This window comes from Lissotriton vulgaris, chromosome 2_1, assembly GCF_964263255.1.
Source record: "Lissotriton vulgaris chromosome 2_1, aLisVul1.2, whole genome shotgun sequence".
In the NCBI taxonomy this organism is placed as follows: domain Eukaryota; kingdom Metazoa; phylum Chordata; class Amphibia; order Caudata; family Salamandridae; genus Lissotriton; species Lissotriton vulgaris.
This window is the reverse complement of record NC_141687.1, coordinates 305,433,250-305,459,531: the sequence shown is the minus strand read 5'-3', so window position 1 is coordinate 305,459,531 and position 26,282 is coordinate 305,433,250. Positions and strand designations below refer to the sequence as shown.

The following is a 26,282-nucleotide window of genomic DNA, read 5'->3' as shown; positions in this document are numbered from 1 at the left end:
GTGAGGGTTGCGAGGTGTAGGAGTTATATATCCTTCATAGCTTACTGTGCTAGATTAGAAGGATCACAGTTTATAAACTACAAGTAACAAAAGAGTCTCTGTGTTAAAATCAGTAACGCTCTTACCCATCTACATAAAAATTTTATCTGTCATCTGCGTGCCACATGATGTGCTTTACAGGGGACAAATTAACCTTCCATGCTACTCAGAGTCAACACAGGGATTAGACAAAACACCAAACTCTCCAGCAAGTGCATTAACCGTTAGAATTATTTTACCATTATTATAATTCCCTGAGATTTACAGAGCACACAAGGATCTATGCAGCAGGTGCCTTAACCCAATATGATAATTTATAATACCGACTTTGTAACTAATTAAGCAGAACAGATTAAATGCCAAGTTTCTCCTTGTTGCCAATTTCTTTATGGTAGACATTTAAAAAATAAATATATAAATTGAGGCCCAGATTTTGAGCTAGGGTTGTGTCACTTTTTTGGCACACCCCTGATGCAAAATCTCATTTGTTAAACATAGTAATGCGCTCAAATGTACTCATGACAGACCTACTAAACATATGAGTACCGTTTTAGGGTCTGATGTCATTTCTTGTGATGTCACTTCCTGTGAGGTCATGGGTTGTGATGCCACTTCCTGTCATGCCTCGTGTATTGTCGTGCTGTGATGTCTCTTGCATATTGCCTAACTTGGTTAGTCCCCCCCACTTCTTTTTTAGGACTTGTGCCCTGTGTTGTGGTGGGCAGCTAAGAAGCTACTGCACACCTCCTGCCATAAACTCCATGAGTATACTGCAATATATTGGTTTCTGAACTAAACTCTTGCAAGAACCTGCTGAGCACACATTATGTACTTTGAAGTATTCAATGGTGTTTTTATATTTATTTATTGAGTTTTATATAGCGCTGCTAGACCCAGAGATATCAGAGCGCTTTACATGAGGAACATGGTTACAAAGTTACATCAGTTTCTGGAGCTTAGTTACAGGAATTACACAAGTACAAAAGCATAACATAAACAGGAGGAAAAAATAGGCAAGGGGATAGAAGATTAGGGGGGAGAGGGAAGGAATAGGGGAGGTAGGGGAGAATAATGGGGGAAAGGGGAGGTATAGGAGGCACAACGGGGAGACAAGGAAAAACAGTGTCAGACGTCAGGCTGGGTAGGTGACGGCCGAGGGGTGAACCAGAGCCAAACTCCTCTAAAGCTATGTGGGACAGCTCCACTGGTCATGTTCGGATACAAACCGTTGTAGTAATAATCTGACGTGATTGTAGGGCCAAGTCCCTTCTACGAGAAGCAGTGAGTTACAAGTGACACTTCAGCAAAATTTAGCACAGGTAGCCTGGGCGGTTTCCTCTTTTGTTTTATCTTTAGTCTTCTAGGGATGGTATTACTGAGTGAGAAGTAAGGGAGGCTAATGGGGTTGTCTGAGTGAAATAATCACTTCTTTATTAATGTCTGATTATTATTATTAACAACACTTATGGAGCACACAGCTACTCCAAGGAGTGCCCCAGCGCATTTCCTACTGAACGGTTAGGCAGGAACAGGCACAGTTTATTTAAAGAGCCATGTTTTCAGCTTCTTTCTAAAGAGCCTCAAATCACTCACAACTCGAAAGTGAATCGGCAGCTGAATCCAGGCCACAGCACCCGACCAGGTCAGTGATCTGCTGCCAGCTCTCTGTCTGAGGCTCCTAGTTGTATGTTATGTTATTTCAACTTATTAAGGGCGCGAATATGTGGAGGTGTCTTGGCGCTGAAGTTAAATGTAAGCCCAAATGGATCTTGACTTAACTCTGGACAACCAGGTTTTAAGACTCTTCCTAAAGGATGATAGTAGGCTTGCCAACCTAATGTGCATTGGGAGTGTGTTCCAAAGATTAGTGTTCCAAAGATTAGCCATTCCATAGCTAAGTTTACGGCCGCCACAACTGGAAGTACGAATCCTAGGGACCGAAATGAACCTGGCATCTTTAGATCGCAGCTTTCTGCAAGGATGGTACCAGTTGAAAATATTTTTTAAGAATGTGGGTCCTACATTATTCACAGCTTTATAAGACAGAAATATGGTCTTAAACGTGACGCGGCTCGCTACCCGATGCCAATGAAGCTTCCAAATTTCTTTAGAGACCAATTCTTTTTTAGGCAGATTCAGTAGGATTCTTGCATTTTGTATCATCTGCAACTTTTTTAGATGTTGATTTTCTATTTCATTTAATTATTTATTGACTTTTATATAGCGCTGGCTAGACCCGGAGGTATCAGAGCGCTTTACATGAGAAACATGGTTACAAAGTTACATCAGTTTCTGGAGCTTAGTTAGAGGAATTACAAGAGTACAAAAGCATAACATAAACATAAGGAAAAAATAGGCAACGGGATAGTAGAATAGGGGAGAGAGGGTAGGAATAGGTGAGGTAGGGGAGAATAATGGGGGAAGGGGAGGGTATAGGAGGAACAACGGGGAGACAAGGAAAAACAGTGTCCGACATCCGGCTCTGTAGGTGACGGCCGAGGGGTGAACCAGAGCCGAACTCCTCTAGAGCTGCGTGGGACAGCTCCACTGGTCATGTTCTGATACACACTGTTGTAGTAATCCAACTTCTATAATACAAGTGCAGTCACAACAGTTCTCCTAGATTCTGTTGGAATGTAAGGGAGGATTTTCTTTAATTTCTTGATTAAATAAAAATAAGTAGAAACAATAGTATGTGTTTGATGTGAATAGGATAGCTTGTTATCAAGGACAACTCCTAAGTTTTTGACTTTTGCTACCGGTTTGGGAATTACTCCCACTCTGCGGGCCACCATGAGGCGTCCTATGTAGATTGGAGGTTGAAAAAAATCACTATCCCGGTTTTGTCCGAGTTAAGCTTCAGACAGTGATTTCTCATTCAACTGTTAATTTTCCAGTACGCAGTTTTGAAACCAGGATGCAGAGGAGGGTTAATCTTTGTGGGCAGCCATCACAATCTCTGTGTTGTCAGCATTGGATGTTAAACTAGAGCCAACTTTCTGAATTAAATGGGCTGGTTCCGACACATAGATGTTAAAAAGTGATGGACTTAAAGACGAGTCCTGTGGGACCCCAAAAGGCAAAACATAGGGAGCACATTTAAAATGGTCTACGGCAACTGTTTATGTCTTCTGTCCGTCAGAAAGAAAGAAAGATAGAAGGGAGAGTGCAGAATCTTTAACACCTAATTTTCTCAGGCGTAATAGCAGCAGGTTATGGTCAACTGTATCGAACGCTGCATATAAGTCATGGGGAATTAGGGCAGCAGCTCCACCTCTGTCCAATACTGCCCTAATCTCCTCTGTAGCCTTGACTAGTGCAGTCTCTGTGCTATGTTCATGGGGGAAAATAAATTGAGAGGGATCAAGCAAATCATTGTCTTGTATATAAGGAGCTAATTCTTGACTCATAATTATCAACTATTTTGGCAGGAAGGGGCAACCTAGCAATGGGGCGATAATTACTTGGAGTGGACGAGGCTACATTAGGTTCTTTTTTTTTTTTTTTTAATAACGGAAGAATAGAAGCAGCCATCCATAAGGTAGGAAAAACATGGCATTATAAATGTCATCCATGGTAGTACATACTTTGCTTCTCAGTACTGATGGAGGACAAGGATTCATTGAGGAACCAGATTTAGTTTCTCTAATTAGTTTTTCAACTTGCTCGCTTGATACCTGGGAGAAACCTGAAAACACGTTTTGATCTGGATTAGTATTAAGTGGTTCCTCAATTTGCTTGTGACAGAAAGTGACCTCAAATTGATCATAGATGCTGTTAACTTTGTCCCTAAATGTATTAGCAATATTGTCACAGAAGAGTTTGCTACTTTCTTTGACAGTTTTACTAGATAAGAAGTGTGTCAATTAACTACCTCAAACAGTTCTCTAGACGAGTTCTTAGCTCTTTCTATCTGCTTGGAGAAGAAAGCTCCTTTTTCACTAATTAGCATGGTTTTATATTTTGACAATGCCAATTTATATATTTTTTTTTAAGTCATCATATTGCGCTCTTCAGCGTCTTTCTAGTCTTCTGCAGTTTTGTTTTTCTCGTCTCAATGCCTCTGTGAACCACGGCGCGGAGGGCGATTTGCAATTATCTGGGTTCTTACAAATAGAAACTGTTGCATTAAAGGCCTTGTTAAGCCACTCTGTGTATTCTCTGGCTGACAACTCTGGATTTGCACTTAACATAGGTAGAGAATTGTCAAGCTGAGTCGACAGGTCACCAGAATCAATATGTTCCAAGTTTTTTTAGACAGTCTGATGTGCCCTAGCGAGTGCCACTACGGGTACTTAAGGAATTATATGATTAAACCAAATAATAGAATGATCTGACCAAGTTAAAGGACGGATATCATTTACTGCGCGAGTTGATTCCGAGGTGAAGATACCATCTAACGTACAGTCTGCCTCATGGGTGGATTTGTGCACCATTTGTGCTACTTCTAATGTCCCTATAGTATCTAAAAGAATTTCTGTATCCTTATCGGACTGGTCTTCTAAATAAGAAATTAAAGTCACCCAAGATTGTAAACAACTTTGTGGTTAGACCTTGTTCTAAAAGTGAATAGATATTGCTGAAAAAGCTACTTCTTGAACATGGGGGCGGTACAGAAGAATGCCTCTAAAGGTATATTTTCGTTTTGATTTCTAGGGCGAAATTAGGTGCTTCACAGTGAGGGTTAGGAGCGGAGATGAAAGTTCCTATGTGTTTTTCTCGATAGAGGATGGCCAGCCCCTCTCCCCTTCTAAAGGGGTCTTTCCAACCTAAATGATAAAAAACCAGGGGGTGCAGCCTTCATAAAATCCGTATCCGACGCTGCGTCAACCCATGTTTCGGTTAAAAATAACACATCCAAATTATAATGAGAAATAAGCTCTGCCGTTTCATATTTGTGTTTAGCTAGATATCTGATATTAATAAGACCACAACAAAGGTCTACCAAAGCTGATATCCTAACAGGTTTTCATTCGACCTTATGTTTGAGGTTTGACATGTCCTTACCATCTGCTCTTCCAGGAGTTGAAACCCACAAACACAGCTCTGGCGCTGTTGTGGAAATTCACTACCAAAACTAAAACTGTAGCAATCGGAGCTAGAAGTCTTAGAAGCAAGGTCTAATAGTTCCCTACCTTAATACCTCGAGGTCTTTCCCAGCCAAACCAGGGTTCCTGGCGCTCGGCGCAGTCAGAACTTGTTTGAGGACCGCAGTTGCCTAGACAGAGTGTAAAAATTGATCTAGATCTCAAGTAGGCAGGCCTTTTGTCGTATATGGCCGAATGTACCAGCACCAGGGTCTTGAACTTTACTCTTTCTTTCACAAGCAACCAGTGGAGATCCCGGAGATGCAGCTTGACATTAGCCCTCTTGGGGAGGTTAAGTAGCAACCAGGCCGCCGCATTCTGGATCACCTGGAGTTTGTTGAGGAGATATCCAGGCAAGCTGGCATATAAAGCACTGCCATAATCAACGTGTGACGTAACCAAGGCTTGGATGACCGTTTTCCTAGCATGCACAGGTAATAGCGGTAGACATTTCCTAAGAGCTTTCAGAATCCCAAAGTATGTTCCCAACAGTCTTTTAAATTGAGGCCCAAAGGACAATTTGTCATCAAACCATATCCCTAAGTTTTTTACCAGCCCACCCTGAGGCACCGGCGTGGGAGAATTACCTGGCCAAAATGAGAGCCAGAACTGTGGAGGGAAATTAATAAAGAGAAGAATCTGTGTCTTGTCCTCATTAGATTTCATGTAGGCCTTATCTAACCAGTGCAAAACTGCGGTGAGGAAGGCTTTCAAATGAGCACAATTTGCTTCATTCCCCTTATTCTAGAAAAAGCGCAGCTGTGTGTCATCTGCATACGAGATGACTTTGGCCCTGAATTTGTCCGATATCTGAATTAACGGGGACATATAAATATTAAACAGCAAGGGGCTCAATACCGAGCCCTGGTGAATCCAATTGGTTGGATTCTATCTTCCAGATAGGATTTAAACCAATTCCTAGCTAAGCCGTCCACCCCAATCTCCCGCGGATGGTTTAATATCAGGGCATGAGGCACCGCATCGAACGCCACTGACAGATCCATTAAATTTAGTGCTGCCCTTCCACCAATATCCAGTGTGCACTGCTGGCTTCAGATACCTCAGTCAATGCCATTTCAGTACTGTGTAGAGAACTAAAGCCCGATTGAGCCGGGTGGAGGAGCCCATTTTTCTGAATGAATCTTGATAGTTGCTTGTTCGTCTGCTTCCCTAGGATTTTAGCAAAGGCTAGGAGTAGAGAAATGGGTCTATAATTAGCAGATGTAGAGGGATCTGCTGAGAATCTTTTAAGCAAGGGGATAATCATAGCCTATTTCCAGCCACTGGGCATGAAGGCTGAATCTAAAGATAAATTAAACAGTCTACTGGCCACTGGATTAATAACCTCGGCTACCGCCGCTAGCAGCTTGGGGAGCACGGATTGATAGGGGAGCCTGTACTTAGTGATTTTAGTGCGGGTAGAGTCTCTTCCAAGGAAATTGCTTCAAAAGCCTCTGATTTGGGACAGAAAGCCAAATTCCTCGCAGGATAAAAGTCAACCTCAAGCTCCTGCTTACCACTACCCCCAAGGTTAGCCTTAATGGTTTGGACTTTACCAGCGAAGAAACCTGCCATTTCTTCACACCACTCCTGAGAGGCCATTTTAGAATGAGACCAGGCTTTTGGGGTTAGAAGCTCTCAACAATTGAAAAGATCTCTTTAGAATTGTTATCAAAGCGGACAATACGGTCCTCATAGTGAAGTCCTTTAGCTCTCAAAATGGAAGCATAGTATTTCTTTTGCGCTCTTTTCAAAATCTCTTCGTCCTCTAGACTGTAGTTCTTCTTCCATTTGCGTTGTAACTTCTTACACAGTTGTCTTTCCAGTTTCAAGGGGCGGAAAACCAGGGCTTAGAAAGGGTATTTCTTCTAGCTCTGAAGTGGAGGGGGGGGGGGGGGGGGGAGTTGTTCGACAACATTATTAATCCACCTAAAACAACTGGACGCCGCCTCCTCTATTTCCCCCCTAGCCAGGTCCTTCTTAAATTCAAGGGGATCAATCATTTTTTTTTTAAAGTATTTTATTAATTTTTATAAGCAGATACATTAGCATTTATTTCTGTTACAGGTTTAGCGAAACAGTCTGTAGAGCAGTGATTACAGGTACTTTGAAATATATGTTATATGTTCAGCTAACCCCATCTAACTTGACTTGCTGGAAAATTAGGCAAAAGATGATAGAAAGAAAGAAACAGGAAAGAAAGGGGTGAAAAGAGGATACATGAGAGGTTCTGTAACAATGAGCCTATTGGACTTATAGCCATGTGACACAGCCGTCACCCCACTGGTTACCTTATGGCAAGATTGGTAGCCATGTCAGCCCCCCCCCCCCCCCCCCCCCACCCCCCCCCACCCTCGACGCCTCCTAGGCCATGGTAGTAGCGTTCCAACTCGCTCGCCTCACCGCCCACGGGGGGAGGGAGTTGGAATGGTTTCATAGGGGTTGGTAAGAGTCTAGGTAAGTGTCGAGTGACCTCATCATCCCCCTGGTTGCTGGTCTCCAGGGTGAGTTCTGTATTGTAATGTTATCCGCGCCTCTGAGGTGCGTCACCCAGTTGACCCAGGCTTTGTATGAGGTCCTGGTTGTGTCCTTCCAATTGGTCAGGACCATTTTTACTGCTGCGGTCAGAAGCAGGTCTAGAAGGTCTTTGTCATGATCTGATGTTAGTCCTGTGGTCATGAATGCGGTGGCAAGGGAGGAAAATTCAGCTGTTCGTGTGCAGCCCAGTGCTTTACTTATGAAATCAAAGATTTTCTCCCAGAACTTCTTGAGTGCCTGGTAATAGTAGATAAGATGTGCTAGGTCCCCCTTTTCCTTGCTACAGTTCCAGCATAGATCATCCTCCGTGAGGCCTTGTGAGAACAAACGAGCAGAGGCCCAGAACGCTTTATGGAGCAGCCGGAATTTTGTTTGTGATAGTACCGGGGAGATTTTATTACATGAGGCAGAGGTCCACAATATAGCCAGTTCTGGCTTCCCCCCTCTGCGTATCATCCCTAGTAGCCTGCGCCGGCTTAATCAGACAGTGATCTGACCATAGCACCAGAAGAGGATCATCCATTAGTAATGCCTCATAGGAGCATACTAGTTCTAAAATGTGACCTCCTTGGTGAGTGGTTTTCATAACAAATTGTTTAAGGTGTAATTGATTCATGATGTCCAGAAACTCGAAAGCCTCCCCTTCTTCTGGGTTATCTAAGTGAATATTAAAATCACCTAGGATTATAAAATGTGAATATCTCAAGGCCAGGTGAGTGATTGCATTGTCCATGGCTTTTAGGAACGTGCCGGCTGGGCCAAAAGGCCTATAAATCAGAACTCCCCCCAGTGCATACTGGGGAGAGATATTGATACAGAAGCCTAACTCTTTAGCTTCCATCAGTTCCGCCAGCTCATTCCACTGACCGCACCATTGCTCCCTTTACACAATTGCTACACCCCCACCTCGCTGCACTTTCCGATCCCCCCTTATAATTTTAAAGCCTTTAAGGAAACCATCTCCATAACCGGATTGGAGGTCTCAGACAGCTAAGTTTCAGTGATGAAGAGCAGATCAAGTAGCTCCTCATCTAACAAGTCAGGGATGTCATGTACATGTCTCTAAATAGAGGGAGCATTAATCAGGGCTGCTTAAACATGTACTTGCTCTGTTTGGTTTTAACCTGTGCTCCCGGCTGCCCCTGCAGCAGTGAATACTGTGACAACCTAAGATTACATTCACTGCAATTCGGGAATTGTTCCTCAGCCAACTCCCAGCAACCCTTTACACAATTAAAAGCTGGGACGAGTTGAATGAGCTCCGTTCTACTACATTTTTACCTAGGCATCTCACCTTTTTTAGCCAAACGGGCAGCTTGGCTGGCAGCCCCCAGGACGCTGACGGCGCAGACTGGCTTGCCTTAGGTGCCCTTTGGCGCGCCAGTGGTGCTTCCGCCCAGCGAGTTTCTTTATAAGCATCCACAACAACGAGAGCACACATTAACTAAAAATTATGTCTCTAGTCATAAATACAGGAAGACTATCACCACCCCAGGAGAAGCTTGCCCACTAGCCTAAACACCCTGAGCCAGTTACAGTTCAAATTCAAGATGCAAAAATATATTCAAGTGCCAGGTAAGAGTGCACAAATTAAAAGATGTCGCAATTTTCAGCAGATTAAAAAACAATTAATAACAGTATCAAGACGTAAAGTGCAGCGTGCCTAACGTACCATGGGAGGTAGCGTCCGTGTAGCGAGTGTCTTTCTAAGCCTCTGCCCGCGACGACTAGGGCACGCACCAAACGAAAAATGGTGTCTCTAGTCATCAATACAGGAAAACTTTCACCACGCCATGAGGAGCTTGACCACAACCCCGAACACAAGCTAATTACAGTTCAAATTCAAGATGCAAAGCAACATTCAGTAAAATGCAAGGTAAGAGTGCACAAATTAAAACATGAAGCACAAGGGGATGAGGCATGAACGCTGTGGTATAGTCTGGAGATTATGGATCTCAAGGAAGTGGTGGAGTGAGAGTGGAAGGTAGTTACAAAGAGCAGTATGGTGTTAGGGGACAGAGCAAATCTGATGCAGGGTCATATTGACATTCCGAGTTAGTGATGGGAAGGGGGTGAGGTAGTTCTACTTGAAGATGTGGAGCCTATTACAGGGAGAATAGGGTGATGTTTCAATTGATGGAGGAGTTTGGAATCATTATGGAGCTTGAAACAGTGATGTATCCTGAGAAAATGGCTGTGATGGGACAGGAGAGTGATGGCAGGGTATGAAGGGGGTGATTATGAGGGTTGACATTTTTTGGGTGAAATCAGGGTAATATTTGCGACTGAAAAAGTGACAGAATTCAAGGAAGGGTGATGAGGCTCAGCGGGTAAAGTGCTAGAAAGAGGGAAGTGGTGGGCCAACTGAAAATGAATGGCCCATTTCAACATGTTTTATTACGTTTTTTATACAAGAACACATTGGCAATTCTGTCACAGGGTTTGCATCGATTCGTCCACTCTCAAGCTACACAATGCCCGCCAACTACAACGGGTTCCCCACTTCAGTAGCAGGCATGGACTGTGCAATTGGTAATTCTGACGGAGGTTGATGGAACGAACCTGGGCCATGTTGGTGGAATTAGGATACTGTGGGGGCGGGAAGGTACTGGCAGGATGACAGCCACCTGTAGAACCGGTGATGAACGCTAAAAAGGATACATGTGGATACATAGAGTTGCTAACAGAGTTGAGGATGGGGTTAACGCAGCCCGAGGGCAAAAATAAGGTTGGGCGGTGAGGAAGTAGTGATGAAGCCTGAAAGGATGTCAGTCGGGAATCTATGCTGGCTGGGGTAGACGTCTGTGGGATAATGGTGCTTGTGGTCTGTCATGGGCGAATTTTGGAAGGATGTGACAGTTGGTTTAAGACGTCTGATGGCCACGGAGCTGATAGCGGGTGGAAGAGCATAGTGGCAGAAAGGGATGGATTTTGGTTGGTGACTGAGCCCACTTCTGTCTCATTTACCTGGCCCCGATAAGTGCGCACTCGGCCTCGCTCCATCCTGGCAGCACTCTCCTTGTCACCCGGATCAGCACCGCGAAGAGGCCGGGGAAGAGCAAAGAGCCAGCAATCAATACCAGCAACATCTCTAGGAGCACTGAGGTCTTGGGGAGGGAGCAGAAGTGCGGGCTTGTTAGCAGAGGCGGATAATAGGGAGGAGCATGCGGTGCATGGCCACGCCCACTCGTCCCGCCCTCTTCTACAAAGACACAAAGGAAGGACTTCTCTCCGTCCCGAATGGCCGCTCTCATCGGATAGCGGTCGCTTATAACGGAAGAATGTGTGCCGCGGGGATGGACTGGGAAACCCAGTGGTCGGGAGTCTCACACAATTGATATTTTTGTTTACCTGGCGCAATAAGATGACCAATGGAACTAAAATAAAGCAACACGAACAATATGTCCAATAGCGGTTATTTCTTTCCACTGTTTATTGAATTAGCTGGGGTAAATTTGTTAGTTTCTGAAAAATGCTGGAAGCCGCCCAAGCTTCACGCCTCTGCAAGAATTCGGGGCCCCTGCTCCCTGCAAAATAATGGACGGTGATAGGGGCGTCTGAGTAATGTGAAAAGGGCGTTGCTCTCCGCCCCTCTTCTCTCAGGAGTCTCCCTCCATCTCTCACTGTGTTGAATTTATAATTGTCGGTAGGGAGGACCGTGCGAAAACCAAGGTAAGTGTCTCAAAGGCAAGAGCCGCGACCGCACTTATAGCCTCGCTGGTGTTTCATAGAAACGGTTACAAAGCAGCACGGATATCGGAAGTTCTCTCCAGCAATACAGGGGAGAGGATGCGGTCTCACGGCTAGAGTGCCCACCTTCGACCTGGGAAACCAAGTTTCGAACCTTGGGGTCGACTCCACACCCTATGATTTTAGCCATGCAACACTTGATGTTGTTTCACCAATTTATTTATTAATTAATTAATTTATTTATGCGTTTGTATAGCGCAGACTTTACAGGAAGGTGTCAGAGCGCTTCAGAATAGGAACAGAACTGATACATGAGAACATTACAAGTGAACAAATTACAAAAGCAAACGCTGAGTTACATGAGGCAAAAGTGACAATCGTGAGAAAAAAAATACAAGAGGTAGCAAACGGTGCATTACAGGAGGAAAAAGTGACGTGTGCAGGTTACAAAAGGGTACAAAGTACAAGTAGAGGTAAAATACTGCAATACATGGCAGACACTCAAACACAAGAACAAACGTTACGTAGGCAATGGTGGTACTTGTGCAAGTATCGACAGCAAACAAAATGTAAGAGGTAGCAAACTGTGTTACAAGAGAAAAGTGACGTGTGCATGTTACAAAAGAGTACTAAACACAGGTCGAAGGATAATACTGCAATAAATTGCAGACTCTCAAACCACAAGAACACACTGGGAAAGCACTTCCATAGTCATGGAGAATAGAAATTTTCTATAATAATAAAAAGTCTTGCTTCAGATAATAGAGAGGGCATTAATTAAATTTGGAAGTGTCTTTGAAGGAGGAGAACTTTGAGGTCAGTTTTGGAGGAGGTGGACCGAAGCTGAGGCGGAAGTGAGTTCCAGATTCTCACTGCGTTGCCTGAAAAGGATTGGGCCATCGATCTTTCCTTCTTGAAAGTGGGAGGTTCAACAGTAGATTTTCCGCATTTCGTGATGGTCTAGAGCCTCTAGAGAGTTTCAGTTTATTCGCCAGGTAGCGAGGAGAGGAGGAGTGCAAGGCTTTGTGGGTGATGCAGGCAGTCTTGTAAATAGATCTTGCCTCAATGGGAAGCCAGCGGAGGGTGGTTAACATGGGTGTGATGTGGTCGCTTCTTTTGGCCCCATAAATTAAACGAGCTGCTGAATGGAGAACAGACTTGAGGGGGGACAGGTGGGATTTGGGGAGGCCAGTAAGAAGAGAATTGCAATAGTCCAGTCTGGATAGAACCAGCGATTGGACCAGGGTTTTAAGGTCATGATCCGGGAAGAAGCGACGAATCCCCCAAAGAAGGTGCAGTTGGTATCGAGCAGACTTTGCAATTGAATTAATGTGGGAGAGTAGATTGAGTTTTGTGTCGAGTATGACACCAAGGAATTTTGCGCTGTCGACACTGATGAGTTTATTGTTCAGTAGATTCATCTGGTTCATCTGGTCCATCCATGATTGAACCGGGGGAGGCGAAAGTGAGGAGGAGAGGAGGAGGAATTCAGTTTTGGAGGGATTCAGAATCAGTTGATGTCTTGACATCCAGTTTTGAATGGATTCCAGAGTAGAGCTTAGGATGTAGAGATTGTGAGTGGAGGCAACATTGAGGTAGATTTGAGTGTCGTCTGCGTAGAGATGATAGTGGACCCCAGATTTACTTAGGCGATTTCCCAGTGGTTCCAAATAGAGATTGAACAATGTGGGTGCAAGTGTAGAGCCTTGAGGAACACCTTGACCCATCAGCAAAGGAGATGAAAGACTGTCCGCTATTTTGATCATTTGGGATCTATCAGAATGGAAGGAAGCAAACCATTTAACCATTTCAGTGCTGCGAACGTTCGGCGGACGTCGCGTGCACTACCTCGCTAGTGATGCGCACGTCCGCTGAACGTTCCGATCCCGTTAGCGCAATGGAACGTCCGCACTGGGGCGGAATTTGTGGCGGTGCTTAACGGGTTAAGCACAGTGCCCTCCATGCCCATTCAGTCAGTCAGTTAGTCAAGGATATGTTTATTTAGATCATAGTCTTTAAACAAAAACAGAGAAGTCAATACAGTTTTAAATATTCTACAGCAGTACAAAAGGATAATTTCAAGCATATTTATAAAATGTCCCCACCTGCCAACAAAATACCAATAAAAACATCACTTTTTTAGGCTGATCCCTACTATAAAATTCATTTCTTTGTGAAAAGTTCTAAAATTATAAGATTCTAAAACTGTTACTCAGTGTTGTTTAAAAAATCTTTGTACACCCTTTAAATAGTTCCCTAGAGCGATTGCAATGTCTATAGAGGGCATTTCGGTAAGAAGGTTAACCGCCAGATTCCGCGTTCTTATGCCATATTTTAAAAATATCGGACGCAGGCATAGTTTACACAGTTCTAGAATTGTTATGCAATCTAACAGGATGTGTTATGTTATGTTATGGGTGTCTTATATAGCGCTCGGCTACTCCAAGAAGTGTCCCGGCGCTTTCTGACCCATAGCTGAAAACAAAGAGGAAACAGGAAACAAACCGATCATTGAGTATAAAGCCACGTTTTCAAACCCTTTCTAAAGGCCAGCAAATTCGGGGTACAACGGAGTTCCAGGGGGAGGGAATTCCACAACTTAGGAGCAAGATGTTTAAAAGAGCGTCCCCCTATCCTAGCTTTCCTGATGATAGGAACAGTTGCCAGACCAAGGGATTCAGACCTGAGGGATCTTGTAGGCTTATAAAACGTAAGCCGTTTCTGAATATAATTGGCCCCGACAGCATGAAGTGCCTTGTGGGCCAATGTAAGTGCCTTAAAGATAATTTGTTTTCTGACAGGAAGCCAGTGAAGGGAGAATAACAGCTCCGATGTTCTAGCATGGCGGGGAAGGCCAAAAATGGCCCTCGCAGCTGAATTTTGGACCACTTGGAGTTTTTGCAATAAGTAGTCCGGGAGACCTAAATATAGAACGTTAGAATAATCAAGCCTGGAGCAAATTAAGGCCTGAACCGTTATCCTCCGATGTACCAAAGGAAGCAGAGGGAGGAACTTTCGTAACATTTTCAGGAGACCGAAGCAAGTGCCCGTAAGGCCTGTTATCTGGGACTTCAGTGATAGATTATTATCAATTTTAACCCCGAGATTTTTTGCCACTGAGGAGGAAGATGAAGGAGGAAACATATTCACCGGCCACCATTCCTGCCAAGGCGGGTCTGCCTGACATCCAAAGAAGAGCACCTCTGATTTATCGTGGTTGCACTTGAGGCTGCTTCGCTGAAACCAGTCGAAGACAGCCCAAGGCAGCCACGGATGCTCTCTCCGTCGAACTCAGCACCCTTTTTACAGGTGAAGAGGAGCTGGGTGTCATCGGCGTATGATATGATCTGGGCTCAAAAGACTCCGCCAGTACCGCCAATGGAGTCATGAAGATGTTAAAAAGGGCCGGGCTAAGCACCGACCCTTGAGAAACTCCGACCTCCAGCGGCGGCACTTCGGCGGAGTACGGGGGGGGCCCAGACCACCTGTCGACGACCCGCTAAATAAGATCTAAGCCAGCTCAACACTGTCCCTCTAAGACCGATCTCATAGAGTCTGCTCAGGAGACCCTCATGAGGGACGGTGTCGAAGGCCGCCGACAGATCTAACATCACCAGCATAGCTCTTCCACCTGAGTCAAGAACTCCCTTGATGGCTTCATTTACTTCCAAGAGAGCGGTCTCCGTGCTCAAATTGGAGCGAAAGCCTGACTGGGTGGGGTGAAGCAGACCATGAGTTTCCAGGAAAGTGGAGAGCACAGAGTGGACGTGCTTTTCCACAATCTTTGCCAAACCCGGTAAAAGAGATATTGGCCTATAGTTTGCATGTTTCTCAGGGTCAAGACCAGGCTATTTCAGAAGTGGAACAACCATTGCCTGTTTCCAGGCCAGGGGGACAGTGCCACTCGCCAAAGATAGATTGAGAACAGGGTTTATTAAAGGGTTAAAAATCTTGACGGTACTGGACAAAAAGGTAGCAGGACAAGGGTTCAAAGGGGAGCCTGACTTGATCTTGAGAAGGAGCTCTAGAGAGGTGGAGATAGACATAGTTGGAAACTCCGATAAGACAGGACTGGACTCAGTGAGCAAAGTTGATGGGTTGCTATCATTGAGAACTGTACTAAGGCCAGAAGGGGGAAAGGAATCCTGAATCTGTTTAATTTTTTCTAGTAAAAAAGTTGGCGAGCGCAGTGACCCATGGTTCGGAGAACTCGTGCTGAGCTGCACTAGCTTTGGGAGAGACAAACTCCTTGACAATAGAAAAAATTTCTTTACAGGAGTTGGCTGCTGACTCAATTTTAGTGGAAAAATAGCTCTTTTTTGCAGCAAGAATATCGGCATGAAATAACTTAATAGATGTTTTGTAAGCGGCCTTGGCTTCCTCATCATATTGCTTGCGCCATAGTCTTTCGGCTAACTTACAGTTGCGCTGGGACAGAGCCAGAGACTCGGAAAACCATGGCGCCGAGCTCCGCTTGGGTGGATGAACGAGGCGTAGAGAGTGGGGCGAGTTCATCTAACCGCTCAGTCAGTCATCTCTGTAGCGTATCGAGATCGCTATCCAAATTGCCTGATAAAGTGCAAGGGTGTTCCAGACAGGCTTAGGCCAAACTTTCAGGAGTGACCCTATGGTATGGCCTACTGGGGTGCCTGAGATGGTTGGAGTTTATACAGGATGATTTGCTTCTACCCTGAATTTGAAAACAGATCAAAAAATGGTCTGACCAAAGAACAGGGATGGGGCAGGTCATGACAAGGGGGACGGTGGAGAACACTTGGTCCAAAGTGTAGCCCTTATCATGAGTCGCACCCGACAGATAGGGAGTGAGACCTAGGGAAGCAGTGATGTAATTGATTTTGATAGCATCACCGTCCATCTCAGCGTCCATATGAATGTTAAAATCCCCTAGTACTATGTAGTGTTCTACCTTCAAACAGAGTGTAGTAATTACTGACTGTAACTCGTCAAAGAAGGGACCCCGCAGGCCGGGAGGTCTGTAAATCAAGAGCCCTGAAAAGGATTGATGGGGGGACAAGGTGATGGAAAAAACAAGGGATTCACAGCCCGAGATGGACGTAGATGGTACGATCACACAAGGGGCAGATCTTAGAACCACAATTGCAACCCCTCCACCCCTACCCATGGATCTATCCTGTCTATAAAGTATATAGTCCGGTTGGATAGCCGTAGCAATATCCGGATTGAAAGACTCACTAAGCCAGGTTTCGGTGAGCATTAGACATAATGGCTTTTCCGTTGTCAGCAACTCAAAAATGTCCAAAGCATGTCTACACAGGGAGCGGGTATTAAGTAATAGGCACTTGTAGTTGTCAGCGGGGGGAGGACAAGGCCCATCGGAGACTAGAGAGATATTAAGGTGCCATCTACAGCCGGGACAACAGCATTTACCTTTATACCGCCGTGGATAGACAGTTCGACAGTTGTCTTTACTAAGCCTGAGAGACAGTAGTTCAGCTGCGGTATATGTGATCCTAAAGCGTAGGTCCCCTGCCGCGCCGTCCGCTGCCTTGTCGCTGACGGGCGCAGACGGGCAGGACTCTGGCGCGACTCCGGCGCAGGTCCGGCGCGTCCACTGTACGCGTCCGCTGCGCGGAGTCATCTCTATCCGTTTTTAAAGCGCTGCTAGAGCGCGTCACCAGCCCGACCCACACCCAATATGGTGGCCAAAATCGAAGAACACAGCCCTCGGTGTCGATACTCAGCCGAGAGCTGGTGGAAGGCGAAGGGAGGGGGAATGAGCACAGAGCGCCAGGGAGCGCTAAGGAAGTCCCACACACTTATTAAAATCAAGTCTGCAGAACGGACTAGCAGAAGTCTTAAAAGATGAAAATTAGCAAAAGTAAAGAGGGAGACCTCCCGGCTTCCGCCTCAGGAGGGAAAAGTCAGAGGATGTGCACTAAGTCATCTTTTGTGCTCTACCTACACTTGCAACACCCTTTGTAATCCAACATTTTTAGTTTTAAATCTTTGTTTACCAGCCACGGATTAATTCCAATCCGCATTCTTAGTATCTCCTGTCTATACCAAGGGTTTGGTAAGATATCTAGGTAAGGGAACCAATTTTAATTAGACCAACAGCACATCATAAACTCTACGGATTTCCTCTTAGCCAGGTATTCCGTATCAGTTCTAGATACTTTTTGCCTGTTGACTTTCAAATCGCTCTTAGAACATCCTACTCGCAAAGATTCTCGGCATACAGCCACCTTTAGACACCCACAGGTCTGCACCATTTTCTTCCTGCATGTTTTTGCCCATTTTAAATTACTACATTTACATGTATCTCCTTCCTACACCATTGTGCTACTTTCGGGCCATTTTCATTTTCCAATCGTTTTCAGAATCGAATCACTGCTATTTGTGATTGGACCCTCCCAAGCTGTTATTCCCAATTCCGTACTTATTGCTTGCACCATTGTTGATGGGGGCAATGACAAAAGGGTTTTCAGGCATTTTCCTTCCTCTATGTCCCAGGGTCCTTTACCGCTCAAGTAAAGGATTTCTGTGCCATAGAGTACTTGTGGAGGTATCATTGCACTGTATGCTTTTATTAAAGGTCGGTGGGACATATCCCCATAATCATGGTTAAACATTTTTAATCCAGAAATCGATGTGTGTGCTTTCACTTTCTGAGCTTCCAGGTGCGTTTGCCATTTTTGGGACTTATCAAAACCACATCCCTAAGTAGCGATATTCATTAACAGCTTCTAATTTAATATCACCTAAAAACCAGTTAAATGTAATTACTTTTTTCCGAAAACATGACATTTTTGTCTTGGCCATATTTGTTAAAGGTTTCCTCGCACAATAATCATTAAAAACTTTCAATTTTCTTTGAAGACCCAGTTCGTTCTGATCTAGTATTACCAGGTCGTCCGCGTATAAAAGACAGGGCACCTTTTTACCGTCCATTCTTGGGCTGGCGCTACCATCTACTTCAAGGCTAGTAGGCAAATCAGACAAAAATATAGAGAATAACTGCGGGGCCAGGACGCAACCCTGTCTCAAACCATTTCCAATGGGTATTTTGGGCGTCAATGACCCCTCTGTATCCTTGATTATTTGTGCCCAATTACCTCGGTTTAGTACTTTTATTATAGCCGGCAGGTGTTTTGGTATATTTTCCCATAGATGGTTCCGATCTACAGAATCGAATGCTGCCGAAAGTCCACGAAAAAACAGCAACGTTTTCCATTTTGTTCCGTCGACTTTCGCGCCATTGCCCATAGTGCAAAGCAATGATTTTTCATGGAATGCCCTTCTCTAAACCCTCCCTGTTCAGTGGGTACAATTGTAAACTCCTCAACCCAATCATTTAGTCTGTTTAACACTATTTTTGAAAACACCTTTTCTCCTAAATCTAGGAGATTGATCAATCTATAGTTTTGTGGCGCGTCCATGCTGCCTTTTTTATGAATTGGTCTGATTACAGCACCTTTCCAGTTCATTGGCATTGTCCCTTCTGCTAATATTATTTGAAATAGTTGCTAAAGGAATCTTGCCCACCATTTTATCTGTGATTTTAATATTATAGCTGGAAGATTGTCCGGCCCTTCTGCTCGGGTTAATTTCAGGTTCCTGATTATACTTTGTACCTTCTGTTCGGTGAAGTCTAGTTTAAATTCTTCTGTTATTTCCTGCCAGTGCTCAGGCTCTAAAGCTCCTGGGCATTCTGGTGGACCATATAATTCCTTTAGGTATTTTTGCCAGGCTTCCTCGCTAACGACACATTTTTTATTCCTACTGTCATAGGGGCGGATGCTGCTTTTATCAGCTCCCAGAATTGTCTTAGATTTTTTGTTTCGATTGATTCTAGTAAATTTACCCAGCATTTCTCTTTATACGCCCTTTTTACCTCTGTAACCAACTTTTTAAACTCCTTCTTTAGCTTAATAAGGTAGTTGTGGCTCTCTAAATTAAACCTTTTCCTTAGTTTTCTTGATACTGACCTTATTTCCCTTTTTTAGTTTGGCAGTTGGCGGAGAACCATTTCAAGCGGCTGGCCGGGTTTATTGTACCCTTTCTTTTATCTTTTTTTAGTTCTACGCTGTCACCGGGTCACGAAACCAACAGGATCGTTCCCCGTGACTGATTGTCCGTCTTCCCTGCAGGATTGGTCCGGGCCCTTTAAGGGAAGTCTGTATTCCCTTGAACGAGACTCCGCCCCTCTGACATCAGCGGAGAGCAACCTATCACCAGGGCGAGACCTCGAAGAAAAGGAGGACCCGGAAGACGCGGTGTTGCTGCTGTGCCGAGGAGACATCGAGCCCGTGAGGAGAAGCAGACGTGGAGAAGGAGCAACGGAGGACGCCGAGCCGGACAGGAGAAGCACAGGACCCGGGACGAAACCAGCCGACACCAGAACGCAGGAGTCCGAGAGAAAGACTACGATCCCGCAGAGGGAGAAGCCAGGAGACCACCGGACCCACGCACCGCCCAGCCACGCGCAGGAAGACGCGTGGCTCAGTCAGGTACGGGGTCGTTTCCGTAACCTTTTAACCTTTAGGAAGGGGGGAACCGGGTAACGGAGGGAGCGGGAGAGACCAGGGCACTCCGATTCCTTTGCGCACTGCACAGCACTTTGGGCTTTGAATCGTGAGCTCGTTTTGGTGATGGTGGTTCACTCTCCTTCTCACAATCAGCTATCCTCACTCCCTTCCCCTTCTATGTTCATAAAAACCGGGCAGTGAAGTAATTGCCACTTTTCTTTGTTTTCCTGTGAGTACCGGGCAAGCCGCAAGGACCAAGCTGCAGAGACTACACCCGAAGATAAAGCAGGAAGTCCCTCCAAGTCCCCTGGAACAATATAGTGAATTAACTGTCTTGTATCAACCCCCATTAAACCCGCATATAACAACCTTATCATTGACTCTGTCCCTCCTTGTACCCCCTCAAGGTTAAAAGTGGCAAGCCAGCCAGGAGTCGTCTGTCTGACAAGATGGAGACCTTACTTGCACAGTTGAGGGATGGACAAGCCAAATTGGAATGGGCCGTGGGGCAATCTACCGAACAAGCAGACAACGATAGAACTACATTCGCAACCGCTATTCAACAGCAGGCGGATAATTTGACTAAATTAGCTGAGGGGCAAAACCAACTCCTAGTAGCTCTTACGCAGTCCCGCGCCGCTGCCCCTCCAGGAGCCGTGGTGCCTCTGCAGAAATATGTCTCAGGAGATGACCCCCTGTTGTTCTTTCTAAACTTCGAAAGGGCTGCCAGGGCCAGTGCTTGGCCAGGTGAAAGATGGCCCTTTTATCTTGCCCCTCTTCTATCGAGTGAAGCCCAGGCAGCATATCAGCTGGCCAATTAAGATGGTACCGCAACCTATGGTCATATTAGACAGACATGGGGTTGATGATGAGAGCCATCGGTTACGTTTTCGCCAAGAAAAAGGCGCATCCAACGACACACCCAAAACATTGTTCTATAAATTAAAAGAAGCGGCCGACAGGTGGCTGAAGCCGCAAGATTCAACCATGGACGACGTGATGAGCAAAATATACCTAGAGCAGTACCTTGAAGCTTTGCCATACGGGACTCAAAGGTGGCTCCGACAGCATGCAGGACTGACTCTGGAACATGCCATAGAAATGGCCACCTCATACGCCAGAGCCCAAACTCGCCCTAACATAAGAGAAGTAGAAAAGTATACCAGCAATAAGGTCCCAGTAAAAATTGAGAAGAAAGTAACCAAGATTCCTACAGAACCCCCCTTCAAGCCCCGTCCCCCGAGGTTAGAACCTCCCCTCATGAACAATCCACAATGCTATGAGTGTGGGGAATGGGGGCATATTGCGAGGTTTTGTTGAAAAAAGAAAGAGAAAGACGAGGAGCCAATGGAAGTAGGATACGTTCCAAGAGCTATCATGTACGCTCAGGAGACCGGTCCCACTTATTACGTAAGTGTCTTTCTCAACAATCAAAGGACTAAGGCTTTATTGGACTCAGGCTGTCGCCATTCGGTTGTTAGGAAACATCTGATTGACAAATCCTTCCTATTGTCAGGACGTACAGTCCGAATCAAATGTGTACATGGGGACACCCGAACCTATCCTTTAGCTAGAGTATTCATCACTACCGAAGACGGCGCTCGAGTACACTGTGATTTAGGAGTCCTCCCTGAACCCTTTATCATAGGTACCGATAATGAATGTTTTTCCACACTTTTAACAGAAGCGTTACAAAAGAGTAGGCTCATGGGGATAAGTAGACCTGGGTTATTGGTATCAGAACCTTGGGCAATCGATTCTAACTTCCGAGCTGCTCAACTGAATGATGCCTCTTTGACTCAGGCCTGGCAGAATGCCCAGGACAATAAAACAAAAGGGAATCTAGTCTACCCCGCTTTTCTGGAAAAAAAGGGTCTCCTCTATAGACTAGGCTCGGATCAAGCCTCCCCTCAACTGATCGTGTCCTCCGACTTTCGTGACCAAGTCATGTTTTATGCCCATGCCCATCTCCTAGCAGGGCACTCCGGTGCTGAAAAAACGACTGACTCGATCATTCAGCATTTCTTTTGGCCGGGGATATACGCGCAAGTGAAACGTTACTGCCAAGAGTGCCACATTTGCCAGAAACGTAGTGCTTACATACCCCCCAAGGTTTCCCTGGTACCCCTCCCGATCATAGGGAAACCCTTTGACAGGATCGGTGTAGACATAGTGGGACCCCTTCCTAAAACAGGAGGCTATCAGTACGTAATGGTTATCGTGGATTACGCCACCCGTTACCCGGAGGCGTTCCCTTTAAGGGCGGCCACCACAACAGCTATCTCCCAGAGGCCGGTAGAGTTGTTTACGAGGATGGGTTTCCCTAAGGAAATGGTCACTGACCAGGGTACTCCTTTTGTTTCTCGCCTCATGAAGCAGGTCTGCGCTCTTCTAAAAATCAAACACCTTCGCACCTCGGTTTATCACCCGCAAACCGACGGTTTAGTCGAGCGGTACAACGGCCTCCTAAAAACAACTCTAAAGAAGCTTCTAACAGGGGATGGGAAACGCTGGGACCAGTTGCTTCCCCTGGCACTCTTTGTTCTCAGAAGCCAAACCCAAGGTAGTCTGGGGGCATCTCCATTTGAGCTCCTTTTTGGGAGAAAACCCCGCACCCTGCTAGAGATTACCCGTGATAGTTGGGAAAAAGCAGGGGCCCAGGATGCCCAAGAACTTCTGGACTATTCAGAACAGCTAAAAACGAGATTGCATAAATTAAGAACCCTCTTGTATGATACCCTGGAGAAAGCCCAAACTAAGCAGAAAACCTTTTACGATAAAGGTAAGAAATGGAGGGAACTCCTCATAGGTGATTGGGCCCTGGTCCTCCTACCCACGTCTACTCATAAAATCAGGAAGGAATGGCAAGGTCCTTTCCTCGTGGTCCGGAAAATAGGGAAAACCACCTATGCGCTAAAACTGCCGGGTTCCAAAACTCAGATATACCACATTAATATCTTAAGAAAATGGTTGGGACCTCCCCCCAGAACTTGCCACTCAGTGTCTGTCACCACCCCAGTGCCACACACAGTGGATCAAACTGTTTTGAACTCTGATCTGACCGAAGGGATGACAAAAGAGCTACGCAACGTTCTATTGAGACATCATCCCATTTTTTCGGATCACCCTGGTAGAACAAGCTTAGCAACACATTCCATCCCTACTATTGCTGGGGTGACAGTGAAACAAAAGCCGTATCGCGTCCCGGAGGCACGAAGAGCGTTGTTAAAAGCCGAGGTACAACAGATGTTAGAAGCAGGAATCATAGTCCCCTCCAAAAGCCACTGGTCATCTTCCATTGTGTTAGTACCGAAACCGGACGGGAGTACCAGATTTTGTATAGATTTCAGGGCTGTCAACAAGGTCTCCAAACAGGATGGCTATCCCCTCCCGAGAGTGGACTAACTCATTGAGCGCCTTGGTGAGGCCCAATACATAACAACTATTGACCTCACCAAGGGCTATTGGCAGGTGCCTCTTCGCCCGAAGATCAGGAGAAAACAGCTTTTTCAACACCTGACGGGCTATTCCACTTCACCGTTCTGCCATTTGGCCTGCATTAAGCTCCAGCGACGTTTCAACGTCTTATGGATACCGTGTTGACACCCTATACCCAGTTCGCAGCTGCCTACCTGGACGACATAGTCGTTCATAGTCCCAGCTGGGAAAACACCTACAACACCTAGAACTAATTCTTGAAGCCTTACAAAGAGCAGGGTTACATATAAACGCGAAAAAGACACGAATGGCGTTTACACAAGTCAAGTACTTGGGATATGTGTTGGGGAACGGTCACCTATTTCTGCAGCAGGAAAAGATAAAAGCCATCCAGGCAAAGGGCTTTCCTACCACCAGAAGGGATCTTAGGGCCTTCTTAGGTCTGGTCGGCTACTATCGCCGTTTCATTCCCCACTTTGCTTCAATCTCTGCTCCCTTAACCGGTATGCTTAAAAAAACAGCCTCTCCCTCACACTTCAAAAACCCAGCACCCCAGGCTTGTACCGCCTTCCAGCACCTTAAGGACATTCTATCCTCTGCCCCGGTTCTGATGGCCCCGGATTTCCAGAAACCGTTCCTCCTACAAACCGATGCTTCGGGCGTAGCTCTGGGGGCGGTCTTGTCTCAAACTGACAGGGAAGGCAGAGAAAAACCAAGCCTATTTCTGAGTCGGAAGTTATTTCCTAGGGAGATTGTAGGAAGGTGGATATCTGACTATGGTTACCCCCAAACTTTTTGCCTGGTGTTTAGCTGGTTTTTGACTTAGTTGGCCTGGGATCCTGCTATTCAGGGCCCCAGGCTGATTGCTCTCTCCTTAAAATGGACTCCATGTACCCTAGGTGCATAACATAATTGGAACTGGTTCACCTTATAGGCCCCTGTAGTAGTGTACCCTAGGTACCCAGGGCATAGGTGTATCCAAGGCCTACCAGGGGCTGCAGCATGTATTGTGCCACCCCTGGCCTGGCCTCCATATTTGACACAACTGGCTGATCACTCAGCTGGGGTAAGTTGGTGTAATCACCTCTTACTTAGGTACAGTATGTCTGTGCCTAACCCTAAACTGGACACATATGTTCCTATCAGCCACTCCTATGGAAGGCCTCATCAATCCTGGAGGCAGAGTGCTTGGAAATATGTGAGATGGTGCTCTAGCATGAGCTGAGCCTGTCTGCAGCTGTCGGGAACCACTCCCTAAGCTGTTCCGGGATATTGCCATACCATATACTCTTAAGTGCATTATAATCCTCGCGGTTAAATGCTATCTTTGGTTTGGCTTTATCAAAACATGTCGAGTAAGGTGTCATACGAATTGGAATACTATCCCCTCGCCAGTTCTGGCGACGGGGATAGCATTCCACCCTTCTAGAGGGACACGACATGTGCGTAGCCTTAACCCCGGTTAAAGTTAAACAGAGCCTCAGCTTCACAAAATGGACGCTGCCACCACAGACACAAGTCTGGCCTCCTGCTGCTGACCGAAACTCGGCAGATGGTGGCCTGGACAAAGGGTTTCCTGCCTTGGGAGGTGCGAGCACCACCCCAGACAGGATTTTGTGTATTAGGTAGGACAGGGCTGAAAAGAATCAGACATGCCCGGGGCACACAAGGTGTCCCCGTGCATAGGCCAGTCCAAACCGGTTCTGGGGCCTTCCAGCCCCAGTCCTGGCGCGGAGCTGGACAAAGGAAAGGGGGTGTAACCGCCCCCCTTCCTGGTTCCACCCAGAGGAGGGACCTAGTAGGTGATCCACCCCCAGTTTGGGAATAAGAGGGGGAGCAGTGCCATTGCACAGCAGATCATCCCGAAATCAACTTAAAACTAAGAAGAAGACTGGACTTCGACATTCTGCTGCACAGAAGACTGAAGAAGAATCTCCCTTGTGGCCAAGGAGTGACCACCCTGTGAACACAGGTACCAACCAGCGACTCGACGTCTGCTTTGCCGCCGCCTCCCGCCGGAGACCGAGCCCAGAGCCCGACAAGAACCAGACTCCCAGACCTCTCAGAGCCCGATCCACAGTCCCTGCGAAGAAGGGACCCGTGGAGGCACCGAGCGACGTGGGACCGGACCTCTTGAAAGACACCCGACAAGCTGACTGCGCAGCTTCTGAGGCATCCTCGACGTTGTGCTTTGGGGATTGAGAACCCCCACCACCGAGCAGCCCTTGCACCGAAGATCAGCCCTCCAGCATCTCCACGATCTGCGTGGGGCCCTTTTGCATTGTGCCACTCGACGCGCCATCCCGGCCACTAGCCACGCGGCCAGCGGCCATCTTGGCGACGAACCCGAAGATTTAAACAGCAGGTCTGGTTGCTCCAGACCTACCCAAGCTCCTGTGAAAAGGAGTACTCGCTCTGACCTTGCTGGTCCGAGTGAACAGCATCTTTCAACTCCGGCGTGGCTTGCATTTGCCAAGGCCTGTTTGCTCCGATCAGGTCGCCGACACCGCCAACAGCGAGAAGCCTACGTGGGACAGCTCGTGACCGACTCCTGGACGTCCTCGACCCCGGGTATCCACGTGGCTGCAGAAAGAAGCTACCCGACAACGCCTGTTTGCACCCGACATCACCTGGTTCCACTCTGGTTCCACGGCAGTCACTGGCTAGTGACTTTGAACACTGTCCCCTCTGCTTTCAGGTCTTCACATCTACAGATCCACCCTTGGATCCACCGGAACTCTCCTCATCGAGCCGCCTGCAGCATCTCCTGCTCCAAGCACCATCGACCAGCGTGACGAAACCCGACACATCTTCGACCCTGTGCACCCGCTTCCTGTGGGTGAGGTAACTCAGCTCCGCCGGTGCTCCTGCACTGGTACACATCCCAAGGGCCTGTGTTTTAAGTTTCAGCTCCGTAGGTCACTCGGAAGGTTCCTAACTTTCTAACTTTGTGCTTTTTACGCACCATAGACTTTGTATT

General features: G+C 46.4%; 1 protein-coding gene across 1 annotated transcript in view; it reads right to left on the bottom strand.

Moving 5' to 3' along the window:
• TLCD3A (TLC domain containing 3A) overlaps positions 1-10,794 on the bottom strand; it is a 266,585-nt gene extending 255,791 nt beyond the window's left edge. Inside the window, exon 1 of the mRNA XM_086954995.1 lies at positions 10,632-10,794. Coding sequence (XP_086811121.1) covers positions 10,632-10,753 — 122 coding nt within the window. The 5' untranslated portion in view covers positions 10,754-10,794. The remainder of the gene's footprint in view (positions 1-10,631) is intronic.
• Positions 10,795-26,282: the final 15,488 nt, after the last annotated feature.